Genomic DNA, 22,609 nt, shown 5'->3' with positions numbered 1-22,609 from the left:
CGCAAGGGGCAGGTACATCCCCCCCCCGTCCTCCAACACGCACACAGTGCTTGTGCAAAGACACCCAGACACGGGTATCCAAATTTTACACACTCCCCCCCCGCCTCCGAGCTACACCTCCGCCCCGCCATAGTGTCTCTGCGGTCACCCATTCGCCCGCAGAACGCGACAGCCCCTGCTTAGCTTAACTGCCCGCGCAGCGACTTAAACACTACCCCGCCCCCTGCCTGGCCATTGGCCCACGTGACGCCGTCCTCCGGCCAATCACCACCGCGGAGGGGCGTGGCCGTGGGGAGCGTGGGCAGAAGATGGCGGACAGCAGCGCGGCCAAGCGGCCCAAAGGGGCGCAGGTGGGGTGAGGGGGGGAGTTGCCGCGGGCGGCCCCTGAGGGGATCCCGTCGGTAACGGTCGCTGTCTCCCACAGGCTGAGGAGAGGAAGGTGGACTGGCGGCGCTGGAAGCAGGAGAGTAAGGGCGGGCCCCTACGGGGCCTGGGGGCGGGCGGGCAAAGCGGGGCGCAGCCGCGGGGGTCCCCCGGGCCGGGATGGAGCCCTCCCTCAGCGCTCCCGTACCCCGGCGCGGCCCTCACCGCGGTGTCCTGGCCTGCGGCCCACCCGCCATCCCCCGGCTCGTTGTTTAAAGCGTGGGGTTGTTGTCTGTTCCAGGGAAAGCAGAGAAGAAAAAATGGAAGGAAATGAAGCTTCTGAAGAAACTGGAAAAACAGCGGATGCGGGAGCTGGCAGAAAAACAAGCCGAGAAGCAGAAGGAAGAGCAGAAGGAAGACAAAGGTGACGCCACTGTGACCTGATGGGGAGGCCTGGGTGAAAGACCTGTGAGAACTTAGTTGTAAAAGTCAGTCTGTTTGACGTGTCAATAGGAAAGGTGATGCTCAGCTTCGTAGATCTGGTATAGATCAATCCACACACATAAACAGGCATGAACATGAGGCAGTGAGCGCTGCACGAGAGACCTTTCTTAAGAGAAAACTTGTGATTAAAATCTAAGAAACAGAGGTTGCTTTTTTCACCCATCACAACTGCAGCTGAAGTAGTAAATAAAATGCTGTACATGCAGCTGTCACACCGTGGCTCACTTCTGATCGCACTCTGTTCCCCAGGGCGTCACTACACACTGAGCGTAGCCCTGCCAGGCTCTATCTTGAACAATGCCCAGTCGCTGGAGCTGCGGACATACCTTGCTGGACAGATTGCTCGGGCCTGTGCCATCTTCTGTGTGGATGAGATCATAGTGTTTGACGAGGATGGAGAAGATGTAAAGTAAGGAGGAGCCATTTTGTTCTACAGAAAACGTTCCCTCTCTGCGTTCTGTTTCTTCAATCTTTTATTAAGCTAAGACTAGCAAAGAACTGTGTGTACCTCAAGCAAATGGTTGAACCTCTCTCAGATGCCAGGATTACAGGGACCCCTATACCACTGGACACAGATGTTGACTTAACTGCCCTGGCAACTAGGATCGTTTGTCCCAGCACGGGGATGACAAAGCAGCAGGAGATAAGTTCTCCTGTGCTCTTAAATCTTGCTATGGAGGGATGGGGTGTGCCTATATCATTATGCAAGAAAAATTCCTGTTCCTTCAGCTTTTTACCTGGACCTGCATCTGAGTTAACTGGCCAAGTCATGCAATCCTGTAGTATCCAGCTGCCAGGTTGTGTCAATACACAAATACACAAAGATTAAAAAAAAGCCAAAAAACTTAAAAAGGTATTTGGTTTACAGAGAGTTCTAAATATGACTTGTTAACAGTCTCTACTTCTGGAGTAGCCCTTCTACAAGGCAGCCCATTTACTTCTTGGGAGTGGAGGGGGTGTGCTGCTGTTCTCAGATTAAGGTGCAAGGCTTAGTCTTCTGGAGACCAGGCGGTTTGGGGCTGTGCAGTCTCCTGCCGAGTTCACAGGCTGCTCTCTTTCTCTTTCAGGAGCGTGGAGGGGGACTTTGAAGGAATTGGGAGGAGAGGCAAGGCTTGTGTGCAGCTGGCTCGGATCCTGCAGTACCTGGAGTGCCCTCAGTAAGTCCACCATGGTCGGACTGCGCATCACTTTGCATCACAACTGACTTATATGGGTATCTCACGCTAGAGGCTATGGGAGCAGGAGCCAAATTCTGTTTATATTGCATAATTATGCAGGAACACAGGATCTAGTTGTTTCACATGTCTGGTTCAGAAGTTTAACTAAAAGAAGAGCAGTGAATGCAGGAGACAACCTGCATGATGCATTAAAAGTGGATCAGGGAATTGAGGGAGCTAAGCATGCTTTTCTCTGTACTTGGCTCCTTTGAGTCAGAACAGGGCTAGAATTGAGGCTTGGATTCCTTAGAAGCAACTGTTTTCACATTTGAACCTTCTCTAATAACAGGTACTTGCGGAAATCCTTTTTTCCAAAACATGAGGATCTGCAGTTTGCAGGTAATGATTCAGTTGTCTCTGTCCAAAACTGTTGGCTTCCCCTTCCTGAGCTCTGGCTCTTGTTTTGCACGGGATGGACAGAATTGAATAACTTTTCCCCACTTCAGAGTGCAGACAAGGGGCTATGCTTTAGTATGGTGGGTCAGAAAGGGAGGGGGCAGTGGAGCAGTTGTACTTACACCTGTGTTCCCACAGTTTGTGTCCCCTCCTTAGCGGTTGCTTTTGCCTGTGCTGTTCTAGGGCTTCTCAACCCCCTGGACAGCCCCCACCACATGCGGGTGGATGAGGATTCAGAGTACCGAGAAGGCGTAGTATTGGACCGGCCAACTAAGCCAGGCAGAGGCTCTTTTGTTAACTGTGGGATGAGGAAGGTATGTCTATTACTCACAGATCCCAAAACAATTTTCCCTGTCTCTCTGGCAGATTTGAAGCGGACAGGGTGGGTACTGCTGGGTGTCTGAAGGCCATAGTGGGCTGCCGTGGGGTGTAATTCTGTTGCTATCTTGTCCCTTCTGGCTCATCAAAGTTTGTAGCTTCCTGAGTCCTGGCGGGCTTGCCCATTCCAGCACGTCATTGCTTCACTGCTGAAGCTGAACGTTTGAGCAGCAAAATAAGTCTCAGACTGCTGACCCAGCCACCCTGAGCCTAGTCTGCACTGCATGTACCACACAGGCCCTGATTGCAGAGCTCCTCATTCCAGCTCCAGGCCAGAACAGACCCCCCACTTCTTCAGAGGGTTCCCTTCCTTCCCCACCTTCCCCAGTACTTCCAGAATGTCTGACATTGATGGTGACTGTCACTGCAGGAGGTGCAGATTGACAGACAGCTGAACCCCGGTCTGCGCGTCACTGTGCGCCTGGAGGAACCCCAGAAGCCAGGTAATGCACTGCTCCATTAGCATCTGTAAACTTCAGTCCTGTAGCAGCTGGTCCTTCCATATGACAGTCTTCAGATTACTAATGTTTGAAGGTACCCAACAGCTCTGCACGTTCCCTTCACTCCACACACAATTTTAGTAACACCTTTACCATACCTCCCTAGCTAACTGGAAAGAACTATCAGCTCTTTGACCAACAATAAACAGCCCAAACTGCACCCTTTCCAGAATGCGCTCAAAAGGGCGATTCTTGGTTGTACACCAAGTCAGTGCTCTGCCCCAGAGAAACTGTCGTATGTGGCTGCTCAAATCCAGCTCTCACTAGGGGATCACAGGGGCTGTTAATGTCTTTGCTTCCCTTTCAGAAGCTAAAGTGCGGAAAGGCACCGTGGTGTCCTCACACCACCCTCGGACAGTCTCAGGCTTATACTGGGGTTACAGTGTCCGCCTTGCCTCCTGCCTGAGTAAGTATTTGCAGGGGTTCTCTGGCCTCTGCCATGTCTCTGCCTGGGCTTCCACGCCAATTTCAGGCCTATTGGCTGCACATCTGCAGCACACATTAGTATCTCTTTCACAGAAATCTCCTTTGTCTCAAAGGCAGCTTACATGTGCAGGTAGCAGCCATGTGGCAGTCAAATTTAAGGGCTAAAGCTAGGGGCATGAATCACCCCAGTCACCCACCAGTACTCTGTCCTGTACTTCTGCTCACCATTGCTCCAAATCTCCATGTTGTAGCAGGAGATAAGAGTTGGTGCTGTCCATCTCCAGCCAGTGCATCTCCATTTCTGTGATAACTACCTCCACTCATTCACATCAAAGATAGCAGTGACATTGAGCTCAAGAGCCCTGCAAAATACTCTTCCTGTCTTCTGACTGATTGAACCTCCTAGGAAAATTGTAAGCCATTAGTCAAGGAATGGCTTCTGGCACCTGCTTGATCTTTGAGGAAAAGGTACTGCAGTTGAGAAGGGTGCCAGAGACTCCTGCAACAAGGGAATTATGTAGGAAAGAGGAATCATTCTTCTGCCTCCTGATGCACTGGTGGCACTGTAAAGCTATTCCTTCTGCTGCTACCTGTAGAGTTTGTACCTGTCTAGAAGGCACGCAGCATGGGCAAGGACACCACATAAATAACCACACATTGTGTTTGTTTCCCAGGTGCTGTCTTTTCAGAGTGCCCGTTCAAGGAAGGCTACGATCTCTGTATTGGCACCTCAGAGCGGGGCAGCTCTGTGGACCAGGTCGCTCTCCCCTCCTTCAGGTTTGTGTCCTGTCTGCTTGGCCCCACTCAGAGTCCCCAGGGAGGCCTGCTGCAGGCAGCATAGCTGCTCTGTGGCCTTGGTGTTCTCCCAGGCAGGAACACTCCCAGATACAAGTGCAAGACTTGCCTGCAGGCTCCCTCCTGTGCTCTGCTGGTCCCTTTTGCATCAATGCGCATTCCTCTGCGTGACAGAAGCTGGGGGAAGTTCCCCAGGACAACGCCAATTCCTTTCCTGTTTCTCTGGAGTTGGTAGCAGGGACTGTCGCACTGGCCAAGTGCTGTGGAGCTTTGTCAGGGAGGCAGCTGCATTGGGCACTGTCAGCAAGGGACACAGCTCCCTGCTTCAGTGGCACAGAGAAGCTTGAACATAGACCCGGATACCTGAACAAAAGGAATGATTCTGCTTCTTGCAGATCAGGTTAAGAGAACTGTTCATGTGAAGCCAGTTCTTAATCCACTTGAAGGTTGCACATGAGCAGCTCTCCTATGTAAAGCTCGTAGCATCTGCCTTGGTACAGGGATAAGAGGCAGTCTCCCCTCACTCTGTCTCTGTGCTCTCCCCTAGGCATGCCCTTGTTGTCTTTGGAGGTCTTGAGGGCTTGGAAGCTGGGCTTGACGTGGACCCCAACCTGGACGTCACTGACCCAAGTGTCTTATTTGACTTCTACCTAAACACTTGTCCCAGCCAAGGCAGCAGAACCATCCGGACAGAGGTAGGGCTGGTGGCCAGTGGTGTGGTGGGGCACAATGCCTGTGTGTGCAGAGTAGTGCTGTGTTTCTGCCTCTGGCAGTGACACATACAGCCCATGCATCGTTCTCCACGATGATGCCTCAGCAAAGAGTGGCTGGCTTGTCTGGCGCTCCTCAGAGAGCAGCGGTTCTGACTGCCACCTGGGTCTGTTCCAGGAAGCACTGCTGATCTCTCTGTCTGCACTGAGACCCCACATCAATGAGGCTGTGAAGACACCCAGCGACAGTTGTGGGAAGGAAAACCACTGACCTTGCCATCAGCTGAGGACTGCCTTGGGGAAGCAGCTGTTCAAACACAGGGTGCTGGGCAAATCACTCCAGGAGCCTGATGGGGCCAAGACACAGTGTGACTAAAGCTGGTAGTGCTGCTTGACCAAGTGTATGGCTGCACCCAGCGAGTCCGTGCCCTCCTGCCTGCATGGTCCAGCCAAGGGCTGGTTGCTGCTTCTCAGCAGCTGGGACAAGCCTGGCAGCAGACTGGGTGGGTCTCAGCAACGTCTGGGGTGGGGAATAAAGCAGGATGGAACCTCAGCTGCTTTGAAGTCCGTGTGAGTGTCTTGGTGTAGAGGATGGGCACTCAGTGGCCAGAGATCCTGCGTGCTCAGTGCCTCTGGAGCCATGTGGCCTTCAGACTTACAGGAAGTCAAAACTTAATCCTTATGCCAAGAAGCTGTTGCCGTCTCACTCTGACTTCCCCCCAGCCCTCCCCCTTCAACTCTAAGGCTTCATCCTTCCCAACAGCAGGAAGGGCTGGAGCTTCAGTTTTGCCTCGGCGCTAAAGCACATCAGCATAACTTGTTACAGTTTGGCTCCATCTATGATGCCTTAACCTCTGCCTATAGTGAGCTCAACAGGAAAGCAGCTGGAAAAGTTGGCTCTGTCCTCCCCACTCCTGCTGAGATATTCAGAGCTTTGGTAAGAGCAGATAAGAAACAACCAATATTGTGGGTGTTCAAAGCTTTACTGCTAAAACCATCTTCTGAAAGAAAACAATTGTACAATCCTTTGGCCACAGAAAGGCAGGAACCTTTCCTCTCCTCCCCCTGCACCCATCTTGCTCCCATCCTTCCCTGCTAAATAGCAGAAATGAAGTAACTTCCCTTTGTGTCTTAAGGTGAACACAACTCAAAGGGAGCAATTACAGGGGTATGCTCCATATTGCAGATTAGGGGCAAATTCTAAAGACCTACGATGGTGTGAGACGCCCAGGAGCCTTCTGCAGGACCTGCCCTTGAGACCTGCTGCGTGTGCGTGTTTCACTGTTGCACGAGACAAGGGGAAGGGTAAAGAGAAGCATTGGTTTGATTCTTATTTCTCACATTTAAAATTGCACAAGGAACTAGTGTTCTGCAGATGACTGCTTTTAGTCCCTTACCAGGGGATACCTAGATTTGTTTAGTCAGGGTTCAACGCTTGTTTCCAGCTGTTATGGCTTTCAAGTTACCTGTTCTCTTTAAGATGTTTGGGACAAAGAGGAGCCCTGAGGCTCGCTCAATGCTCTCAATGGGAACCAGGAAGCGTTCCAGGGGGATTTTCTCATCCACAGGGCTGTTGGGCATCACATAAGAGCGCAACTCAATCTCCCCGCTTTCCTTCTCCAAGATGAGCACCTTGAAGAAATGGGTGGGAACGGCCACATTGTTCTTCCCAATAACCTGGTACTTGACGTACATCTTCCCATCGGCCTCCATCCTGCACCAACAGCAATGTTCCACGTTATCTCCTAGTCTGGTGCCACATCCACCCCATCAGCCCTCCACCACCCCTCCTAAGTAAGCCCCCACTCCACAGCATGGCAGGGAGCAGCCCTATTTCTGCGGCAGGGGTGTAAAAACATTGCTGAAACAGAAGCTACGTGACATAATGAGTCTGAGCTGTGTATTGGGGTCTGCTCCCCCCAAATCCCTTCCCTGCTGAATCTCTTTTAACAGCGTTTCCAAGCTATTTCCTGCTGCTGAAGAGATCTCAACATTAGACAGCTGCTCTTTAGCGCTATACAAAGATCTTTGCAAATTAAGTCATGCTCTTAAGTGGAGAAATAGTTCATGAAATAAAACCTAGAATCTTTATTCTGAAGGGAAGAGGTTTGTAGTCTAATTTGTTAATCTAATAATCTAGTAACCGATTACTGCTAGATTGTTAAGGACTGCAAACAAAAGCGACTGGGTTATGTTGTAGCTCAAGAAACCCACCCTTACTCACGAAATAATCAACTGAATGGGAAATACACAAACTAATCCTAAGTAACATTTCCACAGAACCTCTGTGCACAGCTGGTCTCACTTACTAAGCGGGCCCTTAGCAGATCACTCCCATTTGGGAGCAGCTGGAAGGCTGCACCCCCTCAGTTTGCCTTCTTTTCCCAGCACGATGCATCTTTCAAGCATGGTCCTGGCCTGGTCCTTGTGTTTACCTGGGCAGGTAAAGGGGTCCTGTGCAGACGTAGACGTTCTTGTTGTTCTTTGCCAAGCTTCTGCTGTACTTCTCGAGGTTATTCCAGGCATTCTGGTTTAAATGAGGATCCTAGAAACACAACCAGGGCAACACAGGCAGCAAAGTCAGTCCCTGGGGAATTTCCTCGCTGTTCAGCGCAATAACACCTGCCTTTCTCTAACACATCTCACAGTGCCCTAAGCACTTTCCAGAAGAGATCTCCGCTATCGCCTCCGCTGCGTACAGCGAGGTCCTGGTTTGCACACCCAGGAACAGAACCCGCTCGCCTCAACCCATGATTTTTGAGACCGTTCGTCCGCCTGTTTAACTTTGCTCCCGCGAGGAGCTGCCCGGAACGGCGTCTCCCGTGGCTTGCGAGAAACACGGCGGGGCAGGTTCGTTTGCAGGATGGCCGTTGTTAAATTTAGCGGAAAACACGGCGGCCCCGAGTGCCTGTGGCCGCTTCGGACCCTCTCTGCCTGAACCGCCCCAGGAACAAGGCCACCGAAGAGCCGGAGACTCCCCGGGGCGGTTTCCAGCGGGGACCAGCGCTTGCCCTTGAACACGGGCAGCTCCGGTTCGCCCTCCCCCGGCCCCGGGGGGGCGGGGGGGGTAATGCACACACACGAACCGGTTCCCGCGGCGATCCCTACCTGCGGGGCGATGTTGCTGAGGTAGAAGGTGTCCCGCATGGCTTTCTGGCTCCACTTGTGGTTAGCGGCGGCGGCCAGGTGCCCGCGGTCGAAGCCGCTGCCGCGGTAGTCGGCGTTGGTAGCTCGGTGATATTCGTGCACCGAATCGTCCTCTTGGAAATCGCAGGCGGCGCGGTCCGAGGTGCCGCTGAGCGTCTCCCGGTTGAGCTGCTCGATGACCCAAAGCGCGCTGCGGCTCCGCGGATCGTAGCACAGCACGTAGGACTCGCGGCTCCGCAGCTGCGCCAGCCCGGGCAGCCCGTACTTGGTCAGCTCGGTCCGCCCGGAGCCCGGCAAGGCCGGCGGACCCGCCGCCGCCGCCACGGCGGGTAGGACGGGCAGGCGGCCCAGCAGCCCCTCCGCCTCACGGCCCTCGGCCCGGCGGCGGGCGGTGAGGGCCGCCCCCAGCCCCGCGCCCAGGGCCAGGGAAGCGCCGGGCAGCAGCCACCGGCCCCGCAGCATGGTCCGTGCGCTTGGGCCGCGGGAGCGGCCGACGCTTAAACGGGCCGTGGCTTGGCGGAAGCGGGGGCCCGCAGCGGCGGCAGCATCGCCGCTTTAAGGGCGAGAGGGCGCCGCGGAGACGCCGCCATCCCCCCGGGACCCGGCGGCGGCGACAGAAGCGTCTGCGGCACCGGCGTGCAAAGAAACCATTTTATTAGGACAAAGGAAAGAACGGCATTAAACGAGGGGCCCCGACAGAGGGGCTCGGAGGAGAAAGTACAAAAATAAAGAACGGTCAGCGGGGCGGCGGACGGGACAGGACGGCGACCTCCCGGGGACGGTCCGCCCCGGCCCCGGCCGCCCACCCGCGGGTACCGCTCTCCCAGCCCCGCAGCATCCGCAGTCGCAGCGTTACCTTTGCAGGGTTTTTTTGTTTGTTTGGTTGGTTGGTTTTTTTTATTTCTTCGAGAAAAGTCACCGCTCCGCCCCGGTCGGCCCCGGTGCAGCCGGCCCCGCGGTACGAGGCAGCGGCGGGGTGGGCGAAGGCAAAGCCAAACCGTGGTGCCGAAGGGGAGGTGGGGAGGGAGAGGGGGTAGCTGACAGCACGGAGCCACAGCTCACCGCTGCTCCTCGGTCGCTTGGTTCCCCCCCCCAGCCGCCATCGCAGAGAGCGTTTAGAAATAGTGTACTCGTCACCTGTAGCAGCATTACCTCCACGCTCAACACGGCCGGTCACATCACCGAGAGATGTTTGCGCAAAGCCATCCCTTTAGTTAAAGGAAGCATTATAAAAATAGTGTTTAAAAAGAAGCATAAAAGAAAGAGTGTTAGAGTGATAAAGTCTTCTCTATACCCTGTTCTGGCAATTCCTTCCAGACAAGGTAAGGGGAAAAAAAAAAAAAAAAAAAAAAGTGTTATTTGTTCCTCTCTTTTGGTGAAAGGGCATTTTAGAAGAGTGCTCCAAACAGCTAAAACAGTCACTGACACTCGTTAAGGGAAAACAGCCTCTGCTTTCCCGGACTCCCCCAAAGCAACTTCTGGCCTTCATTCTGCTCACTGCCAAACCGTGAATAATTCTAAGTCACAGAATTCAAACTCCAAATCAGTGTTCTGAGTGACCACCATCGACTTGATCTCTAGTATCCTGTTGCTTCTACCTCACTGGAAAAGCCACAAAGTTCCCTCAATCCTGAGTTACAGCAAGGTGCAGGTAGAGCAGACCTCTTCCTCCCAGGGAAGGCTCATCTCTCCCCACATCCAGCAGTATCCCGTTTTTCCTTCCCACTTGAAGATAGGTCCCTTCCCCTGCCTGGCAGTAGTCCTGCCTGTGAGGAATGTGTTGTAAGAGCTATTTAAACATCCTCTGTTTAGGCCCCTATGAAACAAGGGGCACCCAAGGCACCCCAGACTAACACGTCCCAACTCAAAGACCTGCCACTTCAGCCAACCTCACTGCTCCTGCAGCAGATTAGGATTGAAAGAAATCAGAGGTGGAAAGATCTCAAGGGTGGAGCAGTTGTTACTTGGCCACACAAGCAAGGAACCACTAGTTAAATAACATCTGACCTCAACAACAACAAAAATAATCACCAAAAGCCTTTGAGGAATGAAGCCAAGGAAACTCATGAGGAAATTCAAAAGTTGGTAACAAGACTTTCTTTTCTCCCCTCAGAAAATCTGGTTTGCTCTTAAAGAAAGAAGAAAAATCTTAGAATAAAGACATGGATGTCCCAAGTCATTGAAAAGTGCAACAACTCCTTTCCACAGCCCTTTTCAACAGCATAAGTCCTACCACACAGGAGGTGCTAAAATATAAAACAGCTTTTCATGTAGGAAGCAGCTTGCCTGGGTGTATCAAAGTTGTTACAAGTTCTCCCCAAAGAACGACTCAATCAGTTTAGCAGCCATAGTCTGGATAAGCTAGAGAATTTATCCCAGAGAACCTTCCCAGCAGCAAAGCTCTCATTGCATCCCATTAAACCACTGCAGACTCCTTTTAAAAGCATTTCCTGTCACCCCCTACAGAGAAGCAAGATGGCATACTGTAAACCCTTCAGCACTTCGGTAGGGAAAAGGCAGCCTGACACCCATACCCAGACAGCCACCTGCACTGCTACTTGAGTAGCCACCTCCCCCGCTGTCTTCCTCGAGCGTTTGTAATGCTACAGACCAGCACCTCACTCAGAGCTGGGCAACTCCACTGCAGGAGGTCAACCTCAGTACCCAAACGCTACTCTGAAAACAAGCAGAAGTTCATCTACAAGTAATGCTTAAATCCCGATTTGCCTGCTGCCTCCTCAGGCTATGTTAAGGAGGCTTCTAGCTAATCAGAGCAGGAACCCTCATGGATGCTCCTGTTAAGCAGTGAGAAAATACAGCATAAAGGAACCCTGCATTTGCCAGGGGGACCCAAAATGAACAGCCCAGGTATTCAGGGAGGTTGTACATGGAATGTGAGAGAGCTACAACAGTATTTAGAGCAGTTCGGAGGCAGAAGTGTTTGGAGGAGGTCCAATTCTGCCTAAGCGTTTGACCCTCCGGTTCTACATTTGCGCCTACCAGCTAGCCATTTGGCCACACGAGGTCTGACTACTGGCCTCACTAGTGCAGGGTGCCCAAGAGCTCAGGCCATGACACTACCTGGAACAGCTCAGTGATACAAGGCAGGAAGAACATCCATCCAGTAGTTAGAGCAGACAGGATGCTTCATCACATGGCTGTCCTGGTCTATCAGTTCCATATTTCTTTGAGGAAAACTCTACTCTCTAGAAAGGATTGCAGCAGAGAGGGATACCATTAGCCACAGGTATTAATTACAGATTGTTTTAAGTCTTCAGTTGCTCTTGCTCCACCACAGCAGCAACACCTGGCTGCACCAGTGTTACTTGAGCGTCTTCTGAAGAGACAGAGATTGCTTGGGATTGCCAATAAGAACATAGGTACATGCATCAACCTGTCCTCCGGTCTCCCCACACACCTTTGTGAGAATTACCGTAGCGTGTAAAGAACCGGCCTTTAGTGAAGGAAATAAGCTGAAGGCTGACCACATCCCTCCTGCTAGGGCGATTCTAGGCCATCAGCAGCTTAAGCAGATCTTACAAAGACGACTGACCTTTAACAAATCAATACCCATAAATACCGAAAACTGCAGTGTCAAAGAGCTATGCAGAGGTGAGCCAGCACAGCACAGAAAGGGAAAAGCATGCTGGATTAGTGTTCACTCAAGAGCTTCTGCACCACCCAAGCACCTGGCTGCTGGCAGTTTCTCCCTTTGAGGATTAAGGTTTCTGATCAGCTTGACGCTGCCGGCAGGTTAGCAGTTCTCTCCACAGTTTGTCTTAGCTGATGTTCAACCTGAGCCTGCTCCGCTGTATTTGAAATGCAGCGGTTTCCCTCTCAGGAGGGACAAGTGTCCACCTCAGGAATGTGACTCCAACAGGACTGGTACACAGAAAAGTGGATCAGCCCCAGCAGCCAGCTAATGACAAATGCTTGTACGCCCACTGGATGACACCAGAAAAGGACTCTTACTTGCAGGTCAGACCTGTACCATGTCTCTTCCTGGCAAGAAGTATGATGAGACAATATCAAGGTTACTATGACCAGAGCTTCTGCAGGGTAATATTATGCAGGCCACAGAGGCAGAAAACCCCAGCGCCATGCCTGTATAAGCCCCTAAATACGGCTGTCTTCATTGCAGGTGACTAGATGCCCATTTCTTGTATTTCAGAATCCTGACTGTAGCTGGATATGCTCCAGTTCAGAGCAAGGAAAGCAGCGTGAGGCCTCCCTGCAGCAACATGCTCCTGCTCTAAGGCTGTGCATAATAAGGCTTGACTTCAAACTGCACTTCACTCATTGATTAAAACCACCACAGTCTTGCTTTCAAGGACACCTTGTTGATAAGGCGATTCTGGATTCAGGCAGTTGCAGTGCACAAAGCCACCAGCTGTAATCGTCTCCTCCCATCTCAGCTTCTCAAGGTCTCTTTCCCAGGCAAAGGGGTCCAAACTGCCAGATGTCAGATGACAATCCCCAGAAACTGATGCAGTCTTCTTTGCACACCCCAGGGATGGCCAAGTGCAGACACAAGGGAGGAGAATCTAGAAGCTACTGGAATGGCAGGATGCGTGACTTCATTGCAATACATTCTATTCACAGGAGGAAGATCCTTCTATACTCACCCACCAAAATCCACTGGACTGCAGCTTATCCCTTCCCCATTAGAAGTTACTCCAAGTGTTACTTCCATCATACAGGAGTCCATTCCTTCAGGGATATGCAGACAGATTGTTTCTTTCTCCCCAAACTTAAGTCATTAAAAAAAGATACAAAGAACTGCTTTTGGCAGCACAGAGGCATTTGAGACTTGAAAAAATCTGGAGTGCAGGACCCAAGTAGATGGGGAAGTAATCAGTCCTTGACCTAATAAATAGAGTAGAAGGAAGTCTTCAAGGTGGCCAGTAGCCCAAACACAAAACCTGAAGTCCTGCAGAGACCACTAGGAGCTTTAACGCACCACACTGCATGGGGGCATCTCCTGGGATCCACTGCCATACAGTTCTCTGACACCTTTTGTTAGGCTCATGGACTATTTGGAATCTTGAAGTTCCTTTGCCTTCTTCAAAATCAGATGAACGTCAGAGATAGGATAATCCTGTGTCAAAGAAACAAAGTGACACAGGTGACTACCTAGGGTTTCTTGTACACACCGTTTCACTTAAGCAGGGCAAACCTTGATAACAGTATTCTTCGCCTATTATAACATACAGCTGTATTCAGTTACTCCCTTAACAGCTCAGGTTCCTGTTTTGTAACTGATCGAGCCTCAATACCCTTCAAGAGAGTTGGTTTGGGTTTTGTTTGGTTGGTTGTTTTTTTTTTTAATTTGTCCTCCAAGGGCACAGTAAGCTGGCCTGCTACAAGGGCTACCTTCATGCCAGAAAGCCTTATCAAAGCCAGTATCTTGCACAGCCCAAAGCAGGAACTGGCAGAATCAGAGATTTCCTACTGTGCAGTGCAGGTGTTCTCAACCACGGGCTCTCACAGATCTCAGAACTAAACAAAAGCCTCCAGCCACTAAATTTAATACTGTTACACAGGGTTTCACATCTTTGCTGGAATTTTTTTTTTTTTTTCACAAACCAAGAGACATTAAAAATCTCTAGTCTATGACAATTTCTCTGTAGGCCAGAATGGGTGCACAAGCAAAAGGTGGCTTTACTTTAATCACAATGCTGGGCTCCAGACAGCAGCACTGTGCTCCACCAACAGAAGATCAGAGAAAGAATATTACTCTCTGAGATAGGGCCCACTGCTACTGTAGCACTAAAAAGGGGGAGGAAGGAGAAAAGATCCATACAGAGCTAGGATGACAAAACAGAAAGTGTACAGCCACATTCTACATGTGGAAGTGAAAATCTGGTTAGCAGCACAGGGAGCAGGGACGCCACCACCAAGGAAGTTAAAGCAGTCATTTGTCATGAGTTCAGTTTCCCAGTGGGTGGTAGGGACCACAGCATGCAGAGATTCATACTTCCAGTAATGAGAATGCTGCAAGATCCACCTTAAGATTTTTCTGCATGCAACCATCAGAAATCTGGTACTTCTCTTCAGCCAGGCATACCCCTACTATCATCCTCTCTCACAGTACTATTTCAAGACTCCTCAAATTATATTTAATCCTTACCTGCAGCAGCCTCATGTTCAGAGTGAAGTCTCCTTCCAGCAACTGATCCCGGATTAGTCTGAAAGATGGAAATTATTCCAGCTACTTTTGACTCTTTACAGAGGAACTTTAAGAACAGATTACACTGTACCCTTATAGAGGCTTTTGAAAATGCTTTTGCTACCACTGTAACAAGTGACTAACCTATTCACCGGATGCCTTGACACATGCCTACAGAAGACTCATGGATCCACGGATTTAGATAAAGGATGGAAAGGAAAGAGCAGGAAGGCTACCTCTGTACTTACGTCAACATGGCACAACAGACGAGCAGAAGAAAATCAAACCGCTTATCATCAGCAAAGAGGGAGTCCCAGATACGGATGACGTCTGGCAGCAGGAACTCTTGGGACAAGAGCAGCGTCAGCCAGCGGAAGGCAAAGAACTGGGGTTTGATGTTCTGTTCTTGCTGTCAGACATGCACCAGGCAAAGAATGAATACGTGCTTTCGGCCAGTTCCCTACAAGTAAGAGATGCACCCCATGTTTCCATCCCCATCTCTACCCTCATATTGCTCTAAGCTGCCAACTCGTACTGCAACATCAGCAAACCCACTGCCTCCTTTGAAGACTCTCACATTCAAGCTACACTGGGAGAGATTTTAAATGCAGCCGTGCTCCATGCCTACAAGCCAGAAAATGCTCCTCTGTCCACAACATGGAGTAAAGGACACTTTTTTCCCTAAAGGCACTACTTGTGTTAGTTCCGTTAAACTTGCCAAGTAATTTTAATGTTCCCATTTGAACAGTGTTTTATCTGCAAAGCCACAGCCCTCCCCCTCTAGCAGAGGCACTGTTTTGTCAGGATTTCCTCTCCTTTCCAGAAGCCCTGTACTTATCAAAAGGTTTACTATTCACAAAAAGAAACAAAGATGGAACAGAGTTCGCACTGATGGTCAGTAAAACATACTGTAAGCACTCCTAGCCTGAAGCCGTCTTGTTTTCTGCTGTTAAATCCAAGGGACCATAAGTTTAATCAAGGTCAAACGAGTTCAGGATCCTGCTGATATTCTTAAGGACCAGCTGCTACATGGCCAAGACCATTTCCTGCCAGCCAAACTGTAAGCAGTCTATTTTCTCCCCACTGAATCGGCCACCAGCCAACACCGTGGGTCACGTCACTGTGCTGACAAACCATCTTTTGGATTATAAAAGAAATATATCCTGATTTTTCCAAACACAGAAAAAATCTCAGTGTGATTTGGTGAAGGCTGGAGTAACAAGAACAGCTTTCCCTTCCAAATTCTCCTTGGATTTTTACACCAAACAGACTTTTGTTTTCAACAAAAGCTGCCTTCCGCACATTCTACAAAACTCACACCAACCCAAGACACTCGGAGACCCCTGGATGACAGAGAATGATAGAATTAGGTGGGTGGGATGGTCCAGCCTGCTGGATTTCACTTTACTTCTAGAATGATCTCCATGCAGTTTAAGTTAGCACCGTCAGAGCAACCAGTGGCAACAGAAGTGTGTGCACGGAGTGGGGGCTGTTTTTTGTTTTGTTCTTAAGGACAGACATACAATTCCTGTAACCTCAAATTCCAAGAAACTCTACAGTGAAACTCATGTTTTGCCTGATGACTAGAAGAGAGCAAAGACTCCAGCTCCTAACTAAGCCACAACCCAGGTGACCAGGGATCGTGGCCAAGTCACTTCGGACTCACAGCTGGCAGCTTTGCAACAACTATTGTTTGCTTTCACAGTCAGGCAGGAGGAAAGACCTGCTGTGTCAACTCGCTCTAGGCTTACTCCAAGGAGAGGTCGTTTCAGCTCATAGATAATAGAGCCTCTATGCCCCATAGGCAAAGCCCTTCAAACACTCTCTCAACCTTTCTATTAAAGCACAGTAACAGTTTAACAAAATTGGTCGACATTTAAATGCACTATTAAGCTCCACTGCTTGCATTCCAACCGAGACTCAGAGAAACACCTAGCTCCTCACCAGTTTCAAATACAGCTCCACATCTTTTTCCTTCAGGGTGGAATAGACCTTCTCCATTTTGTAGGTGATACCACACTGAGAATCATCCAGGCTCTTAATGAAGTTGTCACGAATTTCAGCCATTAGATTGGTAAAGCAGAAAAATGTGTCTGCTTCAGCATGTTCTGAAAAAAAAAAAAAAAAAAAAAAAAAATTAAAAATGGTGGGGGAATAGAGGAAGCATGACTGACAGAGGCATACAGACTTAGAACTGGTTTTGCTCCATAATTTGGTTGCTGTAGTGGATTCAAGTAGCAGATCCCACAAGATCTTGGCTTCCCTGGTCTGGGACAAGACTAGACACTTTTTTTTTTTTTTAACTAGAAATGTCTACAGAGCCACTGCAGATACAGCCCCTGTGTGCAACACGAGGTCTTCATGACATTGGGTCACAAACAAGTTATCTATGCCCAAGAACATCATCTGCTCTCCCCGCCATCAGCACACACCCTCGGAGCTCCTGTGAAGTAGAAGCAATAAGCAAAGTACTCCCATTCCATTCTTTTCTGACCAGGTTATATATAGTACGAGCAAACAAGAGCTTCTAAAAGGATTTCAAGTTTCACAAAGTGCAACTTAGATCCATGCAAAACAAACAAAAACCCCTCAAAAATCTTCACTTCCCATGACATCACCACCCAGAGCCCACTCAGTTTCTTATCAATTTGCTATGGTCCCCAAAACTCATCTCTTGCTGTATTTGCTTTTTGGCCCTGATCAGTCAAAAGACAGTTGTTTAAAGAGAGTCTCATTCCCAAAACAGTTCATTATGCAGAGAGCATGCAATATGACAGCCATTACTGAGTGGCCAAAAGAGTCTCTCACCTTTCCATTCACTGTTAGGATCTGTAGCAAAGGTGTAGTAAAGAGGCCCCACGATTTCATTCATCCCCTGAACATACGCTATCCCAGGGTTCAGCTTGGCATAGATGAACAGGATTCGCTCCACCACTTCCCAGTGAGCTTCACAGCCATTAGGCAGAACTTCGTACTCGCTCAGAGAATTAGGAGTTGTTTTAAGAGGGGAGCTCACCTGAAGAGCAAGGCAAGACTAGGGCTGATTCAGGATAACCAACTGGCACAGATAGTTTTGTACACTTGACAAGCTTTGCTTTTAAATACACATAGCCCCCGAAAAGATTTGGACAACTTACACCAAGTAGGCACGTGTTCATATAAACCAAGGCAAGTAACTTGGTAAGCACAAAGGCACTGAAGTCCTAGTGCTGGCTATCCCTGAAGAGCAAAGCAGTCTGTGCAGCAACAGACAGTTCCCCTGAATCATTGCACCACCTGATCCCACGCAGTGAGAAACCACAGCAGTTCCACTTCTTTGTTAGCGGTATGAGGAAAAGGATAGATCTGTTATGGTAGCAAACCACCTTCTGCAACAGCACATGGTGCTTGTACTGTAACGCTCATGAAGGAGGAAAGAGAGAACACACATTTCAGCAGATATCCAGCTCTTCTCCTAATTGCAGGTTTATGAGATCAAGTTGTGGAACACTACCTAAATTCAACTTCAATAAATTAACCCTTCAGTGTTTTGTTCCCATATGGAAAGGCACATGTCAAGCATAAAATACTCACATCTTCCTGCAACTCCAACTTCCACGAGAAGTCAGGAAAAAATAATCCTTGAAATTAAATACACCTTTAATTCCCTACTAACTGTCAGGCACGTCAACGGGTTCTACAAAGGTGTCTAGCCACCAGAATGGAACGTATCTGCTGGGATATTTGCTGCACAAGCAAGTGGGATAATGCCACTGCACAAGCAGAAAGTGAAACAGAAAAAAGCCCAAGAAACAGCCTTCCCCTTATCAGCTAAGACACTTTGCCCCCCAGACAGCCCCCACCTAGATCTCACATTTGTAACCCCGCTGCGATTTCGCGCCACTGTCTGTGACTTGAGTGTGGTCTGCTCCACCCGCTTGCGCAGCGTCTCAAACTCATTTTGAGGGTCCAGAATTAAAAGGCAGGGGTAGTCCGTTGGGCGCTGGAAGAATGCCATGTCAGGGTACAGCCTCCTAGGATGGATACAGAAGGAAATCAGGCATAAGAAGGAGGAAGTACATGCCCCATGTTGAATGAGAGGCTCAGTTTAATATTAAACTTTGTTTTCAAAGTACAATGTGTTAACCAAACCCCTCGGTTTCATTATGCCTCACACACCTGACATCTTTGTCTATCTGGAGAAGCACTTCATTATCCTTGAAGTAAGTATTCCATCGACTGTCTGGGTTTGGATTGAGGGGCTAAAGAAATAAACAACAGAAACAGAACAAGCATGTTTCACACGTATCAAAATCCTCAGTAAACATACACTGATCTAACATTTCTTCTGTGCCTCTGTCATCTAGTACCAGCATGCTCCTAGCACATCAGGTTTAATTTTTTTCTCTCACTAGCTACGTTTACTGTTGTTTCTTCACACAGTATGCAGGAAGCGGATCAGAGTTTGTGAAACAAGTGGGCATGCAGGTTCACTTAGAAAGGCAGGAGCCAACATTTCCAATGCCTCTTCACCTGCCTCTTAATGACTTTGTTCCCAAATCAGGTATCTTGTCCTGTGTCAATAAGATTCCTGATTGCAGCTCCAACCTGTACAACAGAGATGGTCTTTGTACTTAGAGTTACCCACTCACAGAGTACTTAGACATTGTGGTTGTTAGTTACAAATACCCTCCTCCATCTTAACTCTGAGAAGGCTGATTAAGCACCACCACTGTGCCTAGGAAAAAGGAAACACATACTACTATAAACAACCTATCCTGTATCTGACCAGTTTTCCAATTTGACAAACTTAACTACCTCTCCACACACACACTTTCCTCTCTCCACATCAAGATCCATGCAAAGTTAACAACTAACTGAGAGAAGAAAAAAACCAAAACAAACAAAAAAACAAAACAGAAAAAGCAACGTTCCAAGAGATTCAAAGATCACTGTAACCTGCCAACGTGCGCGTGGAGTTTTACAAACACACTAGTTTTACAGCACCAAAGCCTCCAGAGATCACAGCAGCACAGATAACTACGCTAGCAGAGGAGTTAACGGTCAAGACCAGTCATGGAAGCAGTTGTATCATTTTACAGTCTCTTCTGATCAGTTACTTCATTCCCTCCCCCAACACATACACTCTTAACAGTGCTTTCAGAGAAGGGAAAAGCCAAGGGATGCAGGAAATAGTGAATTTAAAAAAAAGCCAGCAGCACAACTAGAAATAAATGAGTCTCATGCCTTCCATGCTATTGCCCAACTTGACTCTCCTGCCTCTTCTATATCCTCTGTTCCAATTAGCCTGCTCCGAGTCCACTCAGGGACCTGACTTCCTACGAGAGTGTCTCTTTGCTAGAGGTACCTCTTCTGAGCCTCTCCCTTTCCCTAGAAGGCCCATAGCCTGGGCAGCTAGCCCCAAAGGAGGGGAGAAGGGAAAGAAAAGAGCTCTGTTCAGAACTACTGGTGCTTGCTAATAATTCACAGTGAAGGCTAGTAAGACAGAAGTGCCAGGCTGTACCTCCTGCTAGCAGGGAACAACATTTGAGAACAGAGCCAAGAGCAGTCCAGGGGTCCAGATTCCAGAACAACAGTTTATAGCTCTGGGGAATTTTCTGCAACACAAAGGCTTAACAGCACTTACGTGATCCTCTAAGGTCACGTCTTCCCTTGAAACGCCCAGGTTGGCTTTGGCGATCCCAGGCTGGATAATCATTTCCTTTAGGAACTGGGAATACAGATCCCTTAAAGGAAGAAAAGGGGAATTGCAATGAAGCAGAAGATTAAGTCAACGTAAGCACCCAGGCTGAGTTCAAATAGATCTCTCTGTACCACCCTGCTCAGCCATAAGGCATTTGATTTTCTCTTCAGTTGAGTTTAGCTGAAGAGGTCAATCCCCCAGACAGTCTATAGAACAGTGCATTCCACACAAGAACAATTCATTTTATGAAGATACTTAATTATTTAAGGAACTGTTCTCCTTCTCTGCAGATATCATTAGAAATAAAGAGGCAAGTACCAATGTCCTCACCTCTGTTTCTTCAGCAAAGAGCTCCATAAGGATTTCTCTAAAGGGAGGTAGTTCAGGAGTATCTGCACGTAAGACAGATGCACACAAATTAGCATTTGGAGAATGGGCTGATATACCTGTAAGATGAGCAAACCAAACACAGTGGCTAGAACTGACTCTTTGAAAATACTGGGAGCTTTCTCCAGAAAGCCTAGTGCTTTGCCAAGTGACAGTCAGGAGTATTCTGGGGACTGGTTTTCAACATAGACCTATTTGCAGGCTTGATCAATAGTTAACCTGAACAAAATGCACTCCTAGCTTAATATTGAGGACTGCTCTCATGCAAAGAGCAGACAGCTGCTTTCTATCATCCAAAGCGATGGCTGTCCTGTGTCAGGAAATGCTACTGCAACTGTGCCAGTGCTGATCTCCACAAATTACTGTTGATTTTGAGTGGCTTTTAAGCTCTGGATTTTTGCTGTTTACAATTCTAAGTGCGCCAAAATAGCATGTACCTAAGCAACCCAAAGCATCACTCACAAGAAACAAAAGCAGCCCAAGCAAAACCCACCTTCCAGCACAGGCAGCGCAGCCCACCATCAAAGGGAATTCCTGTGGAACATCAGGCAGAGAAATAACTATGTTAGCCCCAGTCTCCTCACCGCGGTTTGCTAACGTCACCACACAAACAGGCAAGGCAGCACTTTTCCTCCCCAGGGGGCAAGAAGTTTTCACAGGAACGCTATAGGGGTTACACCCGCTGCCAAACTTGCCGGTGCCTCCCACGGGGGGAAGGTACCTGCGGCAAGCCTTGGAAGCAGAAAGCTGGGGACGGTGCAGGCGGTGGACAGGGCACAGCCGAAGCAACGAAACCCACAACCATCTCGGAGAGCGGCGGCAGGGGGAGGAAAGAAGGGTTTGGAAGTTTGCGGCTGTGCTCAAAGGCCGGGTGGGGACCGCTGCGGCCTGATGGAGCTTGGGCTTGAAAACGCACCCGCCGGCCTCGGGTTTCCAACACCCGCCGCCCCACAACAGCTCTAGGCGGGGAGCACTCGGCGGTAGCTGAGGCGGCCTTCAGCCCTCGGACGCCCTGGGGCCTGACAGCCCGCCTCTGCGCCTTCAGGCGCCCCGAGCCCCGCGGGGGGCAGCGCCAGGGGCCGAGGGCCGTGCCCTGCGCCCTCCTCGCCCAGGCCGGGTCCGGTCCCCACACCTCCCCGGGACGGCTCACCGCTGAAGCAGAGGTCGCGGAGCTTGGTCAGAGCCACCGTGGGTTCGCCGAGCACCTCCTGGAAATCCGCGATCCTGAGGGGAACGGAGCCGCGACCGTTACAACGTTTGTTACCGGCACCCCCCGACCCCACAAAGCCCTACACCCACTCCCCCTCCTCGCCCCCTCAGGGGAAAGGGCCCCAACACCGACCTGCTCTGGTGCAACCGCGACATGGCGGCCCCCGCGCCCCTTCCCCGCGCGCCGCATAAACGCTCCGACTGGAAACCCTGCCCGCGGGGAGTGGGCGGGGTTCCTATAGACCACGCCCCTAGCCACCGCCCATCCCACAGTCAGTGACTCCGCCCCCTCCGGTAGGGGCGGGGCGATGAGCCCCGTCGCTGCCCGCCGCTTTTCTCACCCCGGGCCGGTCTCAGAGCACCGACCTGCTGCGGGGGGAGGCTGGGTCAGGCGGCGGGTTGTGCCTTGTCACGGCACCACGCTCCCACCCGGGACCTGGCGGGACAGAGGGCTGGGTCCCCCCCTCCGCACACACCAAGCGTCAGCAGCACTTAGAGCTGCCTGCGCTGCCCGCCTCGGAAGAGACCCCCGTCCCCGACCCCCCCCCGTCCCCGACCGCCGGTCGCCTGGCCCCGCTGGCGGTCGCAGCCCTGAGGGAAGCCCGGAGGCGGTCGCGCCCTCCCAGACAAAACCCTGGTGCCTACGGCCCGTGCAAACGGCAGCCGGCAATGGCGAATAACGGCGTCCCCTCAGCGAAAGGGAGGGAGGCGCGGGGCTCTGGAGC

General features: G+C 50.3%; 3 protein-coding genes across 4 annotated transcripts; 1 reads left to right on the top strand and 2 right to left on the bottom strand.

The window, feature by feature from the left end:
* The first annotated feature begins 266 nt into the window (after positions 1–266).
* On the top strand, positions 267–6,052 carry SPOUT1 (SPOUT domain containing methyltransferase 1). Its single transcript, XM_049833038.1, has 12 exons — positions 267–350; positions 425–467; positions 665–787; positions 1,117–1,276; positions 1,935–2,024; positions 2,374–2,423; positions 2,664–2,794; positions 3,229–3,301; positions 3,666–3,764; positions 4,459–4,561; positions 5,127–5,274; positions 5,468–6,052. The coding sequence occupies exons 1-12, from the start codon at positions 309–311 to the stop codon at positions 5,558–5,560; spliced, it is 1,155 nt and encodes a 384-aa protein (XP_049688995.1). The 5' UTR covers positions 267–308; the 3' UTR covers positions 5,561–6,052.
* A 208-nt stretch (positions 6,053–6,260) lies between these two features.
* On the bottom strand, positions 6,261–8,994 carry ENDOG (endonuclease G). Its single transcript, XM_049832374.1, has 3 exons — positions 8,398–8,994; positions 7,725–7,834; positions 6,261–7,003 (listed from the first exon to the last, which is right to left on the bottom strand). Exons 1-3 carry the CDS (start codon positions 8,896–8,898, stop codon positions 6,718–6,720), a joined length of 897 nt encoding a protein of 298 aa, XP_049688331.1. The 5' UTR covers positions 8,899–8,994; the 3' UTR covers positions 6,261–6,717.
* A 79-nt stretch (positions 8,995–9,073) lies between these two features.
* On the bottom strand, positions 9,074–22,344 carry TBC1D13 (TBC1 domain family member 13). Of its 2 annotated transcripts, XM_049832371.1 has the most exons (12): positions 22,018–22,339; positions 21,826–21,899; positions 21,169–21,209; positions 20,619–20,680; positions 20,232–20,331; positions 18,764–18,846; positions 18,459–18,618; positions 17,414–17,621; positions 16,550–16,713; positions 14,854–15,014; positions 14,567–14,624; positions 9,074–13,534 (listed from the first exon to the last, which is right to left on the bottom strand). In XM_049832371.1, the coding sequence occupies exons 1-12, from the start codon at positions 22,038–22,040 to the stop codon at positions 13,469–13,471; spliced, it is 1,200 nt and encodes a 399-aa protein (XP_049688328.1). In that variant the 5' UTR covers positions 22,041–22,339; the 3' UTR covers positions 9,074–13,468. The 2 variants fall into 2 exon arrangements, with proteins under 2 accessions (XP_049688328.1, XP_049688329.1); XM_049832372.1 differs by lacking the exons at positions 9,074–13,534; positions 14,567–14,624 and having other exon boundaries at positions 14,967–15,065; positions 22,018–22,344.
* Positions 22,345–22,609: the final 265 nt, after the last annotated feature.

This window comes from Accipiter gentilis, chromosome 29 (genome assembly GCF_929443795.1).
Source record: "Accipiter gentilis chromosome 29, bAccGen1.1, whole genome shotgun sequence".
NCBI classification, from domain to species: domain Eukaryota; kingdom Metazoa; phylum Chordata; class Aves; order Accipitriformes; family Accipitridae; genus Astur; species Astur gentilis.
Note: the sequence above shows the minus strand (reverse complement) of the source record. Positions and strands in the feature narration are given on the sequence as shown.

Coding starts and splice junctions, on each gene's coding strand:
- SPOUT1 (XM_049833038.1), top strand. CDS start 309: ATGGCGGACAGCAGCGCGGCCAAGCGGCCCAAAGGGGCGCAG. Junction 788..1,116: donor AGAGCAGAAGGAAGACAAAG/GTGACGCCACTG, acceptor TCTGTTCCCCAG/GGCGTCACTACACACTGAGC. Junction 3,302..3,665: donor GGAGGAACCCCAGAAGCCAG/GTAATGCACTGC, acceptor CTTCCCTTTCAG/AAGCTAAAGTGCGGAAAGGC.
- ENDOG (XM_049832374.1), bottom strand. CDS start 8,898: ATGCTGCGGGGCCGGTGGCTGCTGCCCGGCGCTTCCCTGGCCCTGGGC. Junction 7,835..8,397: donor TCAGCAACATCGCCCCGCAG/GTAGGGATCGCC, acceptor TTGTGTTTCTAG/GATCCTCATTTAAACCAGAA. Junction 7,004..7,724: donor GGACCCCTTTACCTGCCCAG/GTAAACACAAGG, acceptor CTGTTGGTGCAG/GATGGAGGCCGATGGGAAGA.
- TBC1D13 (XM_049832371.1), bottom strand. CDS start 22,040: ATGTCGCGGTTGCACCAGAGCAG. Junction 21,900..22,017: donor TCGCGGTTGCACCAGAGCAG/GTCGGTGTTGGG, acceptor CGTTCCCCTCAG/GATCGCGGATTTCCAGGAGG. Junction 17,622..18,458: donor ATCGCAGCGGGGTTACAAAT/GTGAGATCTAGG, acceptor CTTGCTCTTCAG/GTGAGCTCCCCTCTTAAAAC.